At 49.3% G+C, this 12,815-nt stretch overlaps 9 protein-coding genes across 9 annotated transcripts; 2 read left to right on the top strand and 7 right to left on the bottom strand.

Moving 5' to 3' along the window:
• Positions 1-2: 2 nt before the first annotated feature.
• On the bottom strand, positions 3-536 carry NEMAJ01_2205 (uncharacterized protein; the record flags this gene model as incomplete). Its single annotated transcript, XM_047916043.1, has 1 exon — positions 3-536. A coding segment is annotated over one exon (534 nt), but the record flags the coding sequence as incomplete, so codon positions are not given.
• NEMAJ01_2204 (BR serine/threonine kinase) lies at positions 502-1,404 on the bottom strand (the record flags this gene model as incomplete). The annotated part of the gene is made up of 1 exon (XM_047916042.1): positions 502-1,404. One exon carries the CDS (start codon positions 1,402-1,404, stop codon positions 502-504), a length of 903 nt encoding a protein of 300 aa, XP_047771999.1.
• Positions 1,405-1,653: 249 nt separating this feature from the next.
• NEMAJ01_2203 (uncharacterized protein) lies at positions 1,654-2,097 on the bottom strand (the record flags this gene model as incomplete). Its single annotated transcript, XM_047916041.1, has 1 exon — positions 1,654-2,097. One exon carries the CDS (start codon positions 2,095-2,097, stop codon positions 1,654-1,656), a length of 444 nt encoding a protein of 147 aa, XP_047771998.1.
• A 1,484-nt stretch (positions 2,098-3,581) lies between these two features.
• NEMAJ01_2202 (uncharacterized protein) lies at positions 3,582-5,177 on the bottom strand (the record flags this gene model as incomplete). Its single annotated transcript, XM_047916040.1, has 1 exon — positions 3,582-5,177. One exon carries the CDS (start codon positions 5,175-5,177, stop codon positions 3,582-3,584), a length of 1,596 nt encoding a protein of 531 aa, XP_047771997.1.
• Positions 5,178-5,312: 135 nt separating this feature from the next.
• NEMAJ01_2195 (uncharacterized protein) lies at positions 5,313-5,585 on the bottom strand (the record flags this gene model as incomplete). The annotated part of the gene is made up of 1 exon (XM_047916033.1): positions 5,313-5,585. One exon carries the CDS (start codon positions 5,583-5,585, stop codon positions 5,313-5,315), a length of 273 nt encoding a protein of 90 aa, XP_047771990.1.
• A 1,218-nt stretch (positions 5,586-6,803) lies between these two features.
• Positions 6,804-7,352, top strand: NEMAJ01_2201 (uncharacterized protein; the record flags this gene model as incomplete). Its single annotated transcript, XM_047916039.1, has 1 exon — positions 6,804-7,352. The coding sequence occupies one exon, from the start codon at positions 6,804-6,806 to the stop codon at positions 7,350-7,352; it is 549 nt and encodes a 182-aa protein (XP_047771996.1).
• An 89-nt stretch (positions 7,353-7,441) lies between these two features.
• NEMAJ01_2200 (uncharacterized protein) lies at positions 7,442-8,005 on the bottom strand (the record flags this gene model as incomplete). Its single annotated transcript, XM_047916038.1, has 1 exon — positions 7,442-8,005. One exon carries the CDS (start codon positions 8,003-8,005, stop codon positions 7,442-7,444), a length of 564 nt encoding a protein of 187 aa, XP_047771995.1.
• An 810-nt stretch (positions 8,006-8,815) lies between these two features.
• Positions 8,816-9,994, bottom strand: NEMAJ01_2199 (uncharacterized protein; the record flags this gene model as incomplete). The annotated part of the gene is made up of 1 exon (XM_047916037.1): positions 8,816-9,994. The coding sequence occupies one exon, from the start codon at positions 9,992-9,994 to the stop codon at positions 8,816-8,818; it is 1,179 nt and encodes a 392-aa protein (XP_047771994.1).
• A 13-nt stretch (positions 9,995-10,007) lies between these two features.
• Positions 10,008-12,125, top strand: NEMAJ01_2198 (protein HIRA/HIR1; the record flags this gene model as incomplete). Its single annotated transcript, XM_047916036.1, has 1 exon — positions 10,008-12,125. The coding sequence occupies one exon, from the start codon at positions 10,008-10,010 to the stop codon at positions 12,123-12,125; it is 2,118 nt and encodes a 705-aa protein (XP_047771993.1).
• Positions 12,126-12,815: the final 690 nt, after the last annotated feature.

Below are 12,815 nucleotides of genomic sequence, written 5' to 3'. Positions count from 1 at the left end.
ACTATTTTCTCGCTTCTTTCCTCTGCCTCCTGGACTGTTTTCTGGCTTCCCCCGAGCTTATACGCCTCTGCGATGAGGGCTTTTGAGGAAGCTTCATCGGAGAGTGCAGAAAGTTCTTCCTCCGAGGCTGCAGGCTTTGCCACGAGGTACTTCTCCCGCATCCTGGCTGCTTCTTTCTGGAGCTTCTTCTGCTGCTCGGAGGAAAACGCCTTCAAAAGGGCCTGGCTTCTTTCAAGGAGACTCTGCACGTGGATCTGCCTCTGACGGGTCGATCTATTCTCCTGCAGGCGAGCAAGCCCGGAGATTTTCTCCTCTGCAGATTCCATCGTGCGTCTGAACTCCTCGGAAAGGCGGAGATCTTCCCCCGTGTCAGATCCCCCGGAAAAGGCTGCGTATATCTTTCCTGCTTCGTTTATTTGGGCGTTGGCGTCTTGGACCTCCGATAAGAAGGCCCGAAACGCAGAGTCTGAGTGCATTTCCCCTGGAGAGTGCGAGTACTTATTACAGCTCGAGCTCTTGGATTGGTGATCTTTCATTAGGGGAAATGCGCAGAAGTCGCTCGAGGATGCGGAGTATCTCCCGTGGGACGTGGGGGAGGGAGGGGGATGCGCTGGAGACGGGAAAACTCCCGTTCACCATCAGGAAGAGAACTACCCCGCAGGACCAAGAATCTGCAAGGAATCCGTTGTAAACTCCCCCCTCAACAGCCTCCGGAGAGGCATAGTTCACTGATCCCCCGTATGCTTCTACAAGGCCGTTCTTCAGCGCTCTCTGGGACATTCCGAAGTCTATGAGCTTTATCTGCAGGCGGCTGTTGATGAGAATATTCTCTGGCTTTATGTCGAGGTGACAGATTCTTCTCTCGTGCATGTAGGAGAGAGCATCTGCAAGTTCTCGGAAGATGTGCAGGGCAAGTCCCACGGGGAGGATCCTATTCTGCTGCAGGAGACTGAATAGCTCCACGCTCTTGAAGTACTCGAGGTATATAGTAGCTGTGCGCAGGAAGTGATCGTGCCCGAAGTATCGTATTATGTTCCTGTGCAGGAGTCCTGGGAGGAGGTTTGTCTCGTTTTTTACTTGGGCTTGGTTCTCCCTCGTGCGAGTGCTGATCATTTTCACGACAAGAAGCTTCCCCGTGGAGATGCTGCGCCCCAGGAAGACGTGGGAGTTTTGGTTTCTGCTGATGCTGTAGAGGATTCGGAGACTCACGAACTTCTGGGAGGAAAAACTCTCCTCTGCAGGGAGATCTGCATATGCGCTTCTTAAGGGGGCAGGGGAGGAGATGCTTCTGGCGAGGCCGTTGCTCGTGTAGACTTCGAAGTATATTTGGCCTTCTTCTTCTATCTTCTTAGTGGTGGGGATGTGCTGCATTGTAATAGAACTCTGAACTCGGCGTGCGCCCATTATTTCCGTCTGAGGAGTGTTTCTTGTTTGTCTATTTGTACGATAAAACATGCGAAAGAATGGATTCCACAGAGAGTTTGCGTGATGCAGAGAAGACGCGCAGTGTCTCTGATGATATCAAAATATTCTTGCTTGTCGGCCTTATATTTATTGTGAGCTATATATTCTCCGCGTATATTGAGATAAAGCCGTCCTTTTATGAGAGAGGGGCTTAGCCTGCGGGAATTTCGTATTTTTTGGGGAATAAAGCTACTCGCAGATTCTCCTGGACTTGTTCTCTCTTTCCTTCCTCTTCTTTTTCAGCCGGTTGATTATGTGCTCGGCTCCTTTCTCCTTCGCACTGTATACGGTCTGTATGATCTTCCGGTGCTTTCGGGAGGTGTAGAACGGGACTTTGCCCTCCTTCACCCGCTCAAACTCGCTCTTTTTTATCTCCTGCTCGGTTCTTCGGAGGTGCAGGAGCTTCTTCCGGGCCTCCACTCGCTCCAGCTGCCTCTTCACGTTCTCCCCCTGCTTCTGCCTCTCTGCAAGTTGCTCCTCCTCCTTCTCGTACAGGAATCCGTAAGTGTCGGAGAAGTACAGGGGATTCACTGTGCCCTTGAAGAAACGCGGATCCTTAATGGGCGCTGTCTCCTGCCGTGACTCCTTTCTCTCCTGCGCGCTGGAGACTTCCTGTGGCTTCTGGCTTTCCATTCTCTGAAGAAAAATTTACGCTTTTCTCTGGGGACTTCCGCCCGGGAAAGACGCTCTCAGAAAGACAGGCTGAAACTCCCGGGGTGTGCACATCTTTGCATGCACTCCCTCTGGGTCTACTCTCCCGTCCTGGCACAGGATATTTAAATACTCTCTCGCTAAAATTGGGCATACTCCACGCATAGCAGAAAAATACGCATTTATTCCACGGGGTATTCGAACATTATGCCAGCTGCAATACTCCAGAACAGGGAATTATTATGAGTATTCTCCCCTGAAAATTTAAAGCCCAGAAAACAGGCCGGGAAATGGACTGGCCCAGAGCATTCTCGTGCTTGGCAGAGATGTAGTGGTGCAAGCCCTGAAAAAGGCCCTTCTATTGGCAGGAATTTAGGCAAATCTTGTTGGCTCGCCATGCGAAAAAGTATTTAGCAAGGCATAAAGAGAATAAAAATACTTATGAGCGCAGTGAAGCACGTAATAATAGCTATCGTCTGGATTTGTGGGTATTTCCTGTGCGTATCCGCCTTTGGGCTTCCTACTCCGCCTGTGCCTCTGCCCGTAGACCCTGCAGCTGCAGCTGCTGCTTCTCCGCAGGGACAGGCTCTTAGTGCTGCATCTGCTGCTGCTTCTTCTCCCCCTGCAGCAACTCCTCCTGCAACTTCAACTTCAGCAACTCCTCCTGCAACTCCAGCTCCGGCAACTCCTCCTGCAACTCCTGCAGCAACTCCTGCAACTCCTGCAGTGAATCCTCCTGTAGCTCAGCCTGCAGTGAATCCAACTCCTCCTGCAGCAACTCCTGCAACTCCAACTTCTGCAACTCCTGCAGCGAATCCTCCTCCTCCACCAGCAACTCCTCCTGCAGTAGCTCAGCCTGCAACTCCAGCAACTCCTGTAGCTCAGCCTGCAGCAGTGAATGCCCCTCCCAGTGCAAGTTCGAAAGGAAATGACGCCTGCTTGTTTTAGCGTGCACTCAGGATTTGTTAATAAAGCATTTTTGTGCGTCTTTCCCTGGATTTTCTTGTGGGTATACGGTGATTTTTTTCCAGGCACTTCGCGCATGCAGGACCCTTTCGGGCACGCGTGCACTTTATACGCGTCTTTTCCCGGGGTCTCCCCTCCTCTTTCCCGGGTTTCCTGCAGGAATTTCGGCACTTTTCCCCCGAGAGTGCACAAAAAAAGAGCACAGCACGAGCCACGCGCAGGATCAGCTCGGCATCGTATGCCCTTCGCACACGCCCAAGGATTCCTGCCGGATTTTTCGGGCAATTTTTCGGGCTCTCTCCCCGGGGAAGTCCCCACGCGAAAAAAAAGCAAAACTCTTCAATACAGACGGATTTATTATTCTTTTTACACTTTCTGCACGCACAGAAGAGGCAGGCGCAGAGCACGGGAAATGAAAGCCCTGAACGGCGGAGCAAGAAGATCTAGCTAGTTGGTTTATTCAATTATATAAATACGACAGCACGCCAGACGCACGGCCTTCAACAGTATAGAAGCTTTTTCAGCGCACATTTGGAGTCTTTCAGACTGTTTAGAGCTCTTTCTCCCATGCTGCCAAACCCTGAGAAAGAGGGCAGTGGGTTGGTGAAGCTGGTATCATCAAAAAGACCGTTGTACGTATTGGAAAAGCCCTTTGGAATCAGGCCCAAAATAGACTTGTCTATCTCCTTCAGCTCTGAGAACACGCCCATACTGTAGTCCAGGAGGGACTTAAAGCCAAGTTTTCCGCTTATTGTGAGGCTGGTCTTTTTCTTCAGCTCGTCCAAAATGCACTTAAACCTGTAGCGAAGAGACTCTACCCCAGGAATCTGCAGCTTAACCCCTCTCCCCATTCGGCTGGTCAGGGCATCCAGGGTCCTAGCAAGGTCTTCAGTCAGGGATAAAAATCTGGTCTTATACCTCTCCTCCTGGCTGCTGAAGAGGGAAGACATTCCAAGACTTTTCCACTGCTTCTTTATCGATCCAACTGCGCTGAGCATGGAAGACCACACTGATCCCATGGGCTTCTTGTGATGAGGATGCAGAAATTCCTGCAGTCTCGCCATCTCTATATCCATGGACCCAGATATAGATGGAAGGTTCTTGAACAGGTTGAACTTTGGGCTTGTAAAGACCCCCTTGTAAGTCTTCAGCATATTCTGCAGGGCACTTGGAGACTCCTTTATTCCATCGACAATTCCCTTCACAGAGCCCACTGCCGTCTGCAGGAGGTAGTTTGAAGCCCCCTTTATGTTCCTTGCATTTGCATCGACTAACTCCGAGGCTACGTCCTTCATGGACTTCGTAAGTTCCTTAGCAGCAGACCCGGAGGTTACAAGGCCCTTCTTCACAAGGTCGGAGAGAAGCTGGGAAGATCGCAGCGTATTCTCAAAAGCCCCGAGTGTCTTATGGGCAGCTGCGGAGGTGTACGCCCTTGCAAGTCTTGCCTGTGCGAGGAGGTTTTTCTTCGCATTTTCAATTCCCTTTTTCACGAACTTCTTTTTGTTGTAGACATTTCCAATGTGGCTTTCAAAGTTCTCGAAGAAGCCCTCCTCGATCGAGGACTTTTTCCGGGCAGGACGTGTCCCGGGGAGGGGAGAAAATTCAGCTACATTTCCGCTGTACGGAATAAAAGAAGGATGAAACTTGCTAATCCTGTACTCCTCCTTTTTCTTGGGCTTTGGAGGAGCATCATACGGGTTACATCCGGAGTTAAGAGGATTCTCTGAAGTTTTTATTTCTCTGTCGGTGGATAGCAGGTCGGAGGTTCTGTCCTCGCTGCCCTCGTCGCTGTAGTCGGCGGGGTCGTACCGGACTGCTTTTGTGGAAATAGGCTTCACACTCGATAGAAGTGCATTCCTGGCGTACAGGCCGAGTCTTTGCACTAGCCTGTAGAGGAAACTACCTTTTTCTGCAAGCAGGTTCTTTTTTTTTAGCGGGCCCTTGGAGTCCCTGATTTCCAAGGGCGCGGTGGGATTCGTCTCTGAAGCTACAACGTTCGGAAGGTCTTTCTCCCGCATGGCAGGGTCTTTTGATGCGTCGACATAGAGTATCGCTGCTGTAATCGCAATTCCTAGGATGGATAGCTGCTGTTTCATGCGCCTGCATTTTCCTCCCTATTTATACCCCGTGTGTGATGCCTGATACTGTCTTATCCTCGTTTCATCTCCTATTTACTGCCGATGCAAAACTGTTTCGCATGCAGGAAGCAGCACAGACGGGGCTTTCTGGGGCTAAAGGAAGAACCTGCTGAAACGCACGAAAAGACCCTCTCCATCGGGCGCACACATGACAAAGTCCTTCTTCGCGGAAGAAGAGACGCGGACAAGCGCAGAAAGGGCTCTGAAAGAGGCTGAAACCTCTGAATTTAGCGTGAAAAGTGAGTGCACAGATCCAGGCTCCCCCAAGTATACGAGGTAGTCTGTTCCGTACTTTATTCCGCTTGTCACACGTGCCCCCGCCTTGGAAAAGCTCTTTTTGCACTTTTCCCTCTCGAAAGCTCCCATGCACAAATTTTTGCTCTTTCCCGCAGTCTCTTATGCAGGAGAGAATAGAGCAAAAACTGCCCAATTGCAGAGATCACAGCGTCCTCCCCTGAGCGAACAAAATCAGAGAATCCCCTGGAAAAAACGTGGAAAGAACCAATCAGAGCGCGGAAAAAGGGCAAATTCCCAAAAAAATCAAACTAATTCTCCTGATTTCAGGAAGCTCAAAGTATAAATAGAGGGCGGAAAAAAGAAAGTACAATGAAACTAACAAACGCAATATTACTAACAACAACATTCACACTTGTATATTTTGGGATTGTCCGCAGCGGATGTGGATCCCCTATGGGAGGCGGCTGTCCTCGTCCTTCACGACACATGGGAGGACACCATGGGATGGGAGGACCGATGATGCACTCAGGAAGACGCTCTAGAGGCGGCTGTGCAGGAGGAAACTGTCCTCCTCACATGCAGGGATGTTCTGGAGGAAACTGTCCTCCTCACATGCAAGGCTGCTCTGGAGGAAACTGTCCTCCGCATATGCAGGGATGCTCTGGAGGAAACTGTCCGCCTCAGATGCAGGGATGTGCAGGAGGAAGCTGCGGATCTTCAGCGATGAACACGTGCGGTTAAGGAAACTGTCCAAGACAAGTTAAGCGGGGAAGCAATTCCAGGGCTTGCAAGCACATAGAATAAATATTTATTCTAAAATCTCTAGCAGAAGCTGACTCTTTACAGGCTTACTGCATAGGCTTTCAGTGAATGTATACACTTATTTCTTGGAGACGGTTGTAATTCTTCGGGAAGTGCTAGTGAAATTCACAGCCTTTATTGTTTATTGGTGCTTATAGAGTGCTTAGCCTATCTCTTAGCATCAGTTATTTATCCCCTTAATTAGGTCCATATACGCAATACCTGAATTGAGCAACTGCTTCTGCGTAGAAAAGAGACTTTTTTTGACAAGATTGATTTCTGGAGACTTTTGTTTTTGATAAGGTTTTCTGCGCTTGAATGCGTTTGTTTCTTAACGCCATGCTGCAGTGCTTGTATAATGCAGTCTATGACTGAGGGGAAGTGCTTCAACAGGCACGGATAAAACGGGCAAATTCACTCTTTCTGAGATGGGGGTTTTCGGGAGTCTTATACTCCACGGGATTGGCCTGCTCTGTGGAGTCTGCGGGTGATTGGTGCCCGAGACTATCCCATTTATTTCTGGCGGAGAAGAAAGCGCTTTCTGAAATGTCGGTCATTCGCGTAGGAGGAGAAAAGCTCAGAACGAGCATAGAGTGCGAGTGCATCCCAGTTCTGGCAGAGGCCATTATCAGCGCACTCCACGCGTGCATAGACAAGAAATCCACAGAAATATCAGCAGTTAACGAGAAAATCAGCGAAAACCTGCACGGGATCAGGCCCATTCTTGCCCGCCTCGTGAATGTGGAGGGCATGGACGCCGTGAAAAGCCCAAGCACTTTGCGCGAAATACACATGCAAGTAATGACGCTAATAAGCGGCAGAATTGCATCCGTGCAGGCAACCCACAAGAAGATAAAGCACGTTCTGGAATCTCTCCAGGCAGGAGACTCTCCCAGCAGGAGCAAGCAAGTAGATGAAATAGCAGAGTCTTTAATTCTTGACCTGGACTGTATAGACCAAGAGCAAATAGAAAGCCTCTATTTTGCGCCCTTACTGAAGGAAAGTGCCAGAAAAAGGCGAGTATGTGCCGCAACAGGCCTATTCGGCCTTCTATCCCTCGGTGTTTTTGTGATTCTCATCTGCATCTACCGTTAAACTCATCAAAACTCACCGAAAACTCACAGAGAGCATTCCCACGCCGTGAGCGAAGTCCAGACAAAGTTCCAGCCCAAGTACTCCCGGTCCTACAGGCGGTACTCGGAAATGGGCATTGGAAAGTTGCAGCGAATCACGTACGCAAAGGCAAGAACTGTCAGCGCGAAAAGAGTCGCCCAAGTAATGATAGTTTTTATCGTGAGAATCATCGGGCTTGCAAACCGGAGAGAGGGCGAGCTTTTAATAAAGTCCTCCAGCACTCCGTCCAGCATATTCACAATGTCCTCTCGCGTGCTGGGGTATACTAGAGCTCTCCAACTGTCTGTGCTGGAAGAAGTTTCTGCTTTTTTCTTTTCCATATGCAATACATACTCTCCCAGGGCAGTGCGAACAGTCTCGTGCAGATCCTTCGAGAGAGAGTCCAGTACTTGGCAGGTCTCTCGCGTGCTTCTTCTGGGGTATATCAGGCTAGGAATATGCCCATTACCATCTGCAAATGCATCTACATATGCCTGCACTTCCTTCTCTCCCAGGCCAGGGATAGTTCTCTCTTCCAAGTATGCAATAAACATGTCTGCTACTTTATCGGTTTCCTGCAGGCTAATTATGCACTCTACCCTTTTCGCACTTTTTTCTTCCTTGCTGCCTTCCATTCGGATGCAAAAATTAAAACAAAGGCGTATTAAACCGGAGGACATTCACTTTATATCGTAGGAACCCGCAGGAAAGCAGAAGAGTCACTGGATGGTATAATTCAGGCATATGCACACCCTCTATGATCTCAGGCATCTTCCAGTTCTCCTGCAGAAAGGGTCTTTTTCTGGGTGTTATGGGTGGGTTTATGCTCTTATTCAACACTTCGAGCTATTCGGAAAAGCTTTCAGTTGTAATAGTTGTAATGGTGGAAGTAGGAACTTGCAGGGCATACAGGCGAAAGGAGCAGATGAAGAGTAGAGAGAATGGGCAAGTGGGAAGAAATTCAGAAGCAGATATTCGGGTTGTTCTTAATTTGTTCTTTTGCAAGGTCTTAGGAAATAAACATTCACTTTGGAAATAAACCTTCCCAATTTTATTTTTTCTTTTTTATTTTTTATTTTTGCAAATTTTTCAAAGAGCCCCAAAGCGCCAGTGCGTGCTGGAAACAGCTGTCAGCATGGGAAATTAATCAATAAATATAAATAGTTAAAAAAACACAGGAAGTTCTAGTGAAATTCACAGCCTTTATTGTTTATATCTGTGCTATCAAATAAACATTCATTTTTGCCGAAACAAGAACCAATCACGAGCAACTATGCCTTCACATAGAACACTCAGTTTGCCTATAGAGTGCTTAGCCCATCTCTTAGCATCAGTTATTTATCCCCTGAGTAGGCCCATATACGCAATACCCGAATTGAGCAACTGCTTCCGCGTAGAAAACTTTCACAAAAAACCAAAAGCCTCCAGAGAATAAAAACTAGAGACTACAAGGCAGGGGATATTTTGGAAATAACATTTCTGTACACGGCCAAAACACTTCTAACAACGTGCTCTATTGAGTCAGCAGATCCACCTGCAGCAACAGCGATGTTTTTCATCACTTTCGCAGAAATCCAGTCCGTGCAGCTACTCTCTGCACTCTCCTCGAACTCCGGGGCTGGGAACTCTGCAGGGTCCAGGACGGGCGCACTCCACCCATCCGTGTCCTGGGCGGCTGTTACCTGCAGATTCATCTGCTTCAGGTTCGCAATGTTTGACTCCCGGCAGAAGAAGTCCTGCCGCGTGGTTCTCTCCTTCCGGAAGACGGTGCTTTTCTCGAGGATCACGAGATGTCCTCCCACACTGCATATGATGCACCCCTCCGCGAAGTACAGGTAGAGATACGCCCCCAGAAGAGACTCGCTGAAAATCAGGTTCTTACTGGTCTCGCAGAAGCGTATTTGCACGAGGGCCTCTTTAAAGCGCAGGAATCCTTCCGTCACACTCTTCGTCTTTGTCACCCCGAGAAGAGTGCACATTTTCTGGAGGGCAGCGTCATTGAACACGCCAAAAACACTGCTGAAGTACTCCGGGCGGTTTGGGAAGGTTTTCTGCAGGAGGTTAACGATGCTTTGCGTCGTTATTTTGTGCGGGTGATTGCTCAGCGGGATGTTTATCATATACGCCTTCCTGAGCCGCATCCTGTGCATAAGAAAGTGCGAGAACATGCAGTCTTTCCCGTCGAATTTCCTCAGGAAGTCGTACACCGTGAAGAGGTTTCCCCCCTTCTCCTCCAAGTCCCGCTTCACGAGAAACGTAAAAACATCTGCAATTTCCTTGTACTGCATCGCAAGGTTTCTCTCACTCGCAGAAGAAACCCCGTGCGTGAAGGAGTAGTACATCTCCTTGTACCGGTGGAAGGCCAACTTCGGGATGGAGAACTCTGCAAGAAGGCCTGCTAAGTACCGCAGCCCCAGGAGAGCACACAAATCCCGCGGAGTAAGCGTGGAAATATCGTCTCTCAGCCGGTATCTGCGCTTTTTCTTCGTCACCAACCCGCTCGGGCCCTTTCTCCCCGTGATATCCTCAACTTCCTCGACTTTTTTCATAATATGCCCATTTGCACAGACAAATCCCCCGTCTACTTCTCTCGCTGCGAGTCTGCATACATTACATTGGAGCATGGATATTTTTTTAATGAAAGTTGTATTGTCTAGTGCTGCGCATATCCTCAACAAGAAGCAGTGCACAATCTTCAGCATAGATATATGGCCTGGAGATGCTTCGTACTTTATCACGGGAGGACAGGACGGATCTGTCCGGGCGTGGAGAGTATTTGGGGGAAAAACCACGGAGGAAGGCTCCTTTTCCAAGCACGCAGGGGCTGTTCTGTGCACGAGATTCTCCCAGGACGGGAATATGCTTGCCACAGCCTCAGACGACGGGAATGTGATCGTTTGGGGGGTTACAAAGACAGAAAATGCGTTCAAACTCCACACGAAGAAGAGACTTTCCGACCATAAATCAGACGTCTCCAGCATCGCCTGGGGGCGGAAGTACTTAGCCACGGGAGGATACGACGGATCTGTTTTTGTGTACGACAGGGAGAGCTTCCGCCTTGTGACCCGGCTGGAGAAGCACGAGAAGGGGTGCAAGGGAATTTCCTTCAGCCCAGGGTCAGGCTACATCTCAACGTACGGGGACGAGGGCGAGCTTTTCCTCTACAATAAGCTCCTGAAGAAAATTGCGTCGACAAAAAAGCCTTTCAAGGGCGTGCAAATGGAGTCTTTTTTTGCGCGGATGAGCTGGAGCCCGGACGGGAAGTATATAGCCTGTGGGCTTGCCTTTTTCGAGGGGCAGGACGCAGTTTCCCTCCTCACGCCCTCTCTCACGCGAAATTACACGCTTATAGGGCACGCTGCCCCCGTGGAAACGGTGGCTTTCAATCCGTGGCTCTGGAGGAGTGCAGGAGCTTCCTCGTACATACTCGCTACAGGGTCCCAGGACAGGAGTGTCGCTATTTGGAGCTCCTCCAGCTCTAAGCCGCTGATTTTGCTGAAGGAGGTCTCAGAGCAGCCGATAATGGATATGCAGTGGGCTCCCGAGGGAAGAGTCCTTATGGGATGCACGTACGATGGATCTGTTTTTCGGCTGGAGTTTGAAGAGAAGGAGCTGGGAGAGCCAGTAGCTCCTGCCGTTGAGGAGGACGTAGTTCTGCCGTACGCGAGAGAGTTCGTGGATGCGGAGAAGGGAGAGAAATTCCCGTCTCCCCCGGGGGAAGCCCAGAGCGAGGGCGGAGAGAAAAGCGAGGAAAAATCTCAAAAAACTCCGAGCGAAGAGCCGAAGAAAAAGAAAATTATCCCGAGGTTTATAGCCCCGCTCGAAGAACCCTCAAAAACAGGCGTAGTTAAGGGTCCTCGCGTGGTGCTTTTCACGCAGGCGTGCACTGATAAAAGCCCAGAAGTACTCCCGGGGAGGTGCATAGCCCACATGGAGACGCACGCGAAAGGCGTAAAGTACGAAATATCCGTGAAGGCAGAGAAAACTCTTTTGAGCACGCGGAGAAACGGGAGAGAGTGGTTTTCAACGGCAGGACATGCGATAAAGATGGTGGGAGCAGATGGGAGTCTCCTTGCGATAGTGAGTGCAGAGGGGGCACGAGCAGGGAAGATGGACACTCTCTGGATATACTGCCTCGAGAGGGGAGTTCTTCTCCTCCCGGGGATCCCCTTCAGGGAAATTGTTTCTGTCGACGTGAAAGGGCGGAGAGTCCTGGCAGTTGCATTTGGGGAGTTTCGGGTGATTGACGTGGATTTGCACACGACAGTTGAAGGATGCGTGGTGGGACACTCTGGGATTGTGAATATCCTGCTCAGTGATGTATACTTCCTGCTGGCGCTGTACGAGGATGGGACTACACAGTATTACGACCCGGGGATGAAAATGTGGTTTGTCCTGGAGATGAACAGTCCCTCTGCGTACTGCGAGACGTACTTGGGGGATGGGGAGAAGGACTGCACTTTTGAGTTTCTGGAGAATCGGTGTCTTGCTGGACTCCTGCACGGGGACTGGGACTTGGTCGACGACAGTTTGGAGAAGATCATAGGGACTGCAGCCAGGTCCGAGGAAAGTGCGCCTGGTCTCCTGAATCGAGTGAATGCCGTTATTGATCAGGTTGTAGGTGCACAGAACTGGCCGCAGGAGAAGGCTCTGCTGGTTTGCAACCTCCTGGTGAAGCATGCGGATACGGAGGAGTTCCAGAAGTATGCGCACACGAAGACGAGGGAAATACGCGAAAGAGCAGGTCTTCCCTGAGATCGGATATTATATCAGGGAGTTTGCAGTGTGCCTGAAGTTTCAGGTGCTTACTCGCAGCTGACTATTTTCAGGAGGGGTGCAGCTGCAGTAGTGGGAGAGAATGCAGGTTTAAGAAGGCTGGAAAAACAAATAAAGAGTGTAGTTTCACCTGGAGTTCCACTATTGCAACTGTAAGTGGGTATGCAAACAAGGACTGATCTAGCGAATAATCCGAGTGCCTGAAAAATCAGCAGAGATATTCCCGTGGCTGATTGCCTGAAGAAACAGAAGATCAGTTTTGTTCTATGTGAGAGCATATTTCTCGTGATTGTATATTGTCTGGACAGAACGTTATAAGCAAGAATATATTATGCTGTATGCTGAAGCATAGTTGCTCGTAATTGGTTATTGCTTAATAGGGTTAGCAAGAGGACAATATAAGTTAGACTTTAGGGGACAAATTAAAATAATGTCTGTTTAAGCTCGAATAAACAATAAAGACTGCGAATTTCACTTAGAACTTCCAGAAGAATTACAACTAGAATAGCCCGAATAAGTATCTAAGCGCTCGAATAAACAATAAAGGCTGTCGTGCCTCGTCAGTGGTAGCGAGTTAAACACGAGATGGTCTTCGTATAGGTTCTTGTTGGGAATGATAGTGTGTAAATTGTCATACGTCGATGTTGAATTTGTATACTTCCTGTTTTG

The sequence above is a fragment of the Nematocida major genome (assembly GCF_021653875.1).
Source record: "Nematocida major strain JUm2507 chromosome Unknown 2425, whole genome shotgun sequence".
Classification (NCBI taxonomy): Eukaryota; Fungi; Microsporidia; genus Nematocida; species Nematocida major.
The sequence above is the reverse complement of the archived record's forward strand: the minus strand, read 5'-3'. Positions and strand labels throughout refer to the sequence as shown.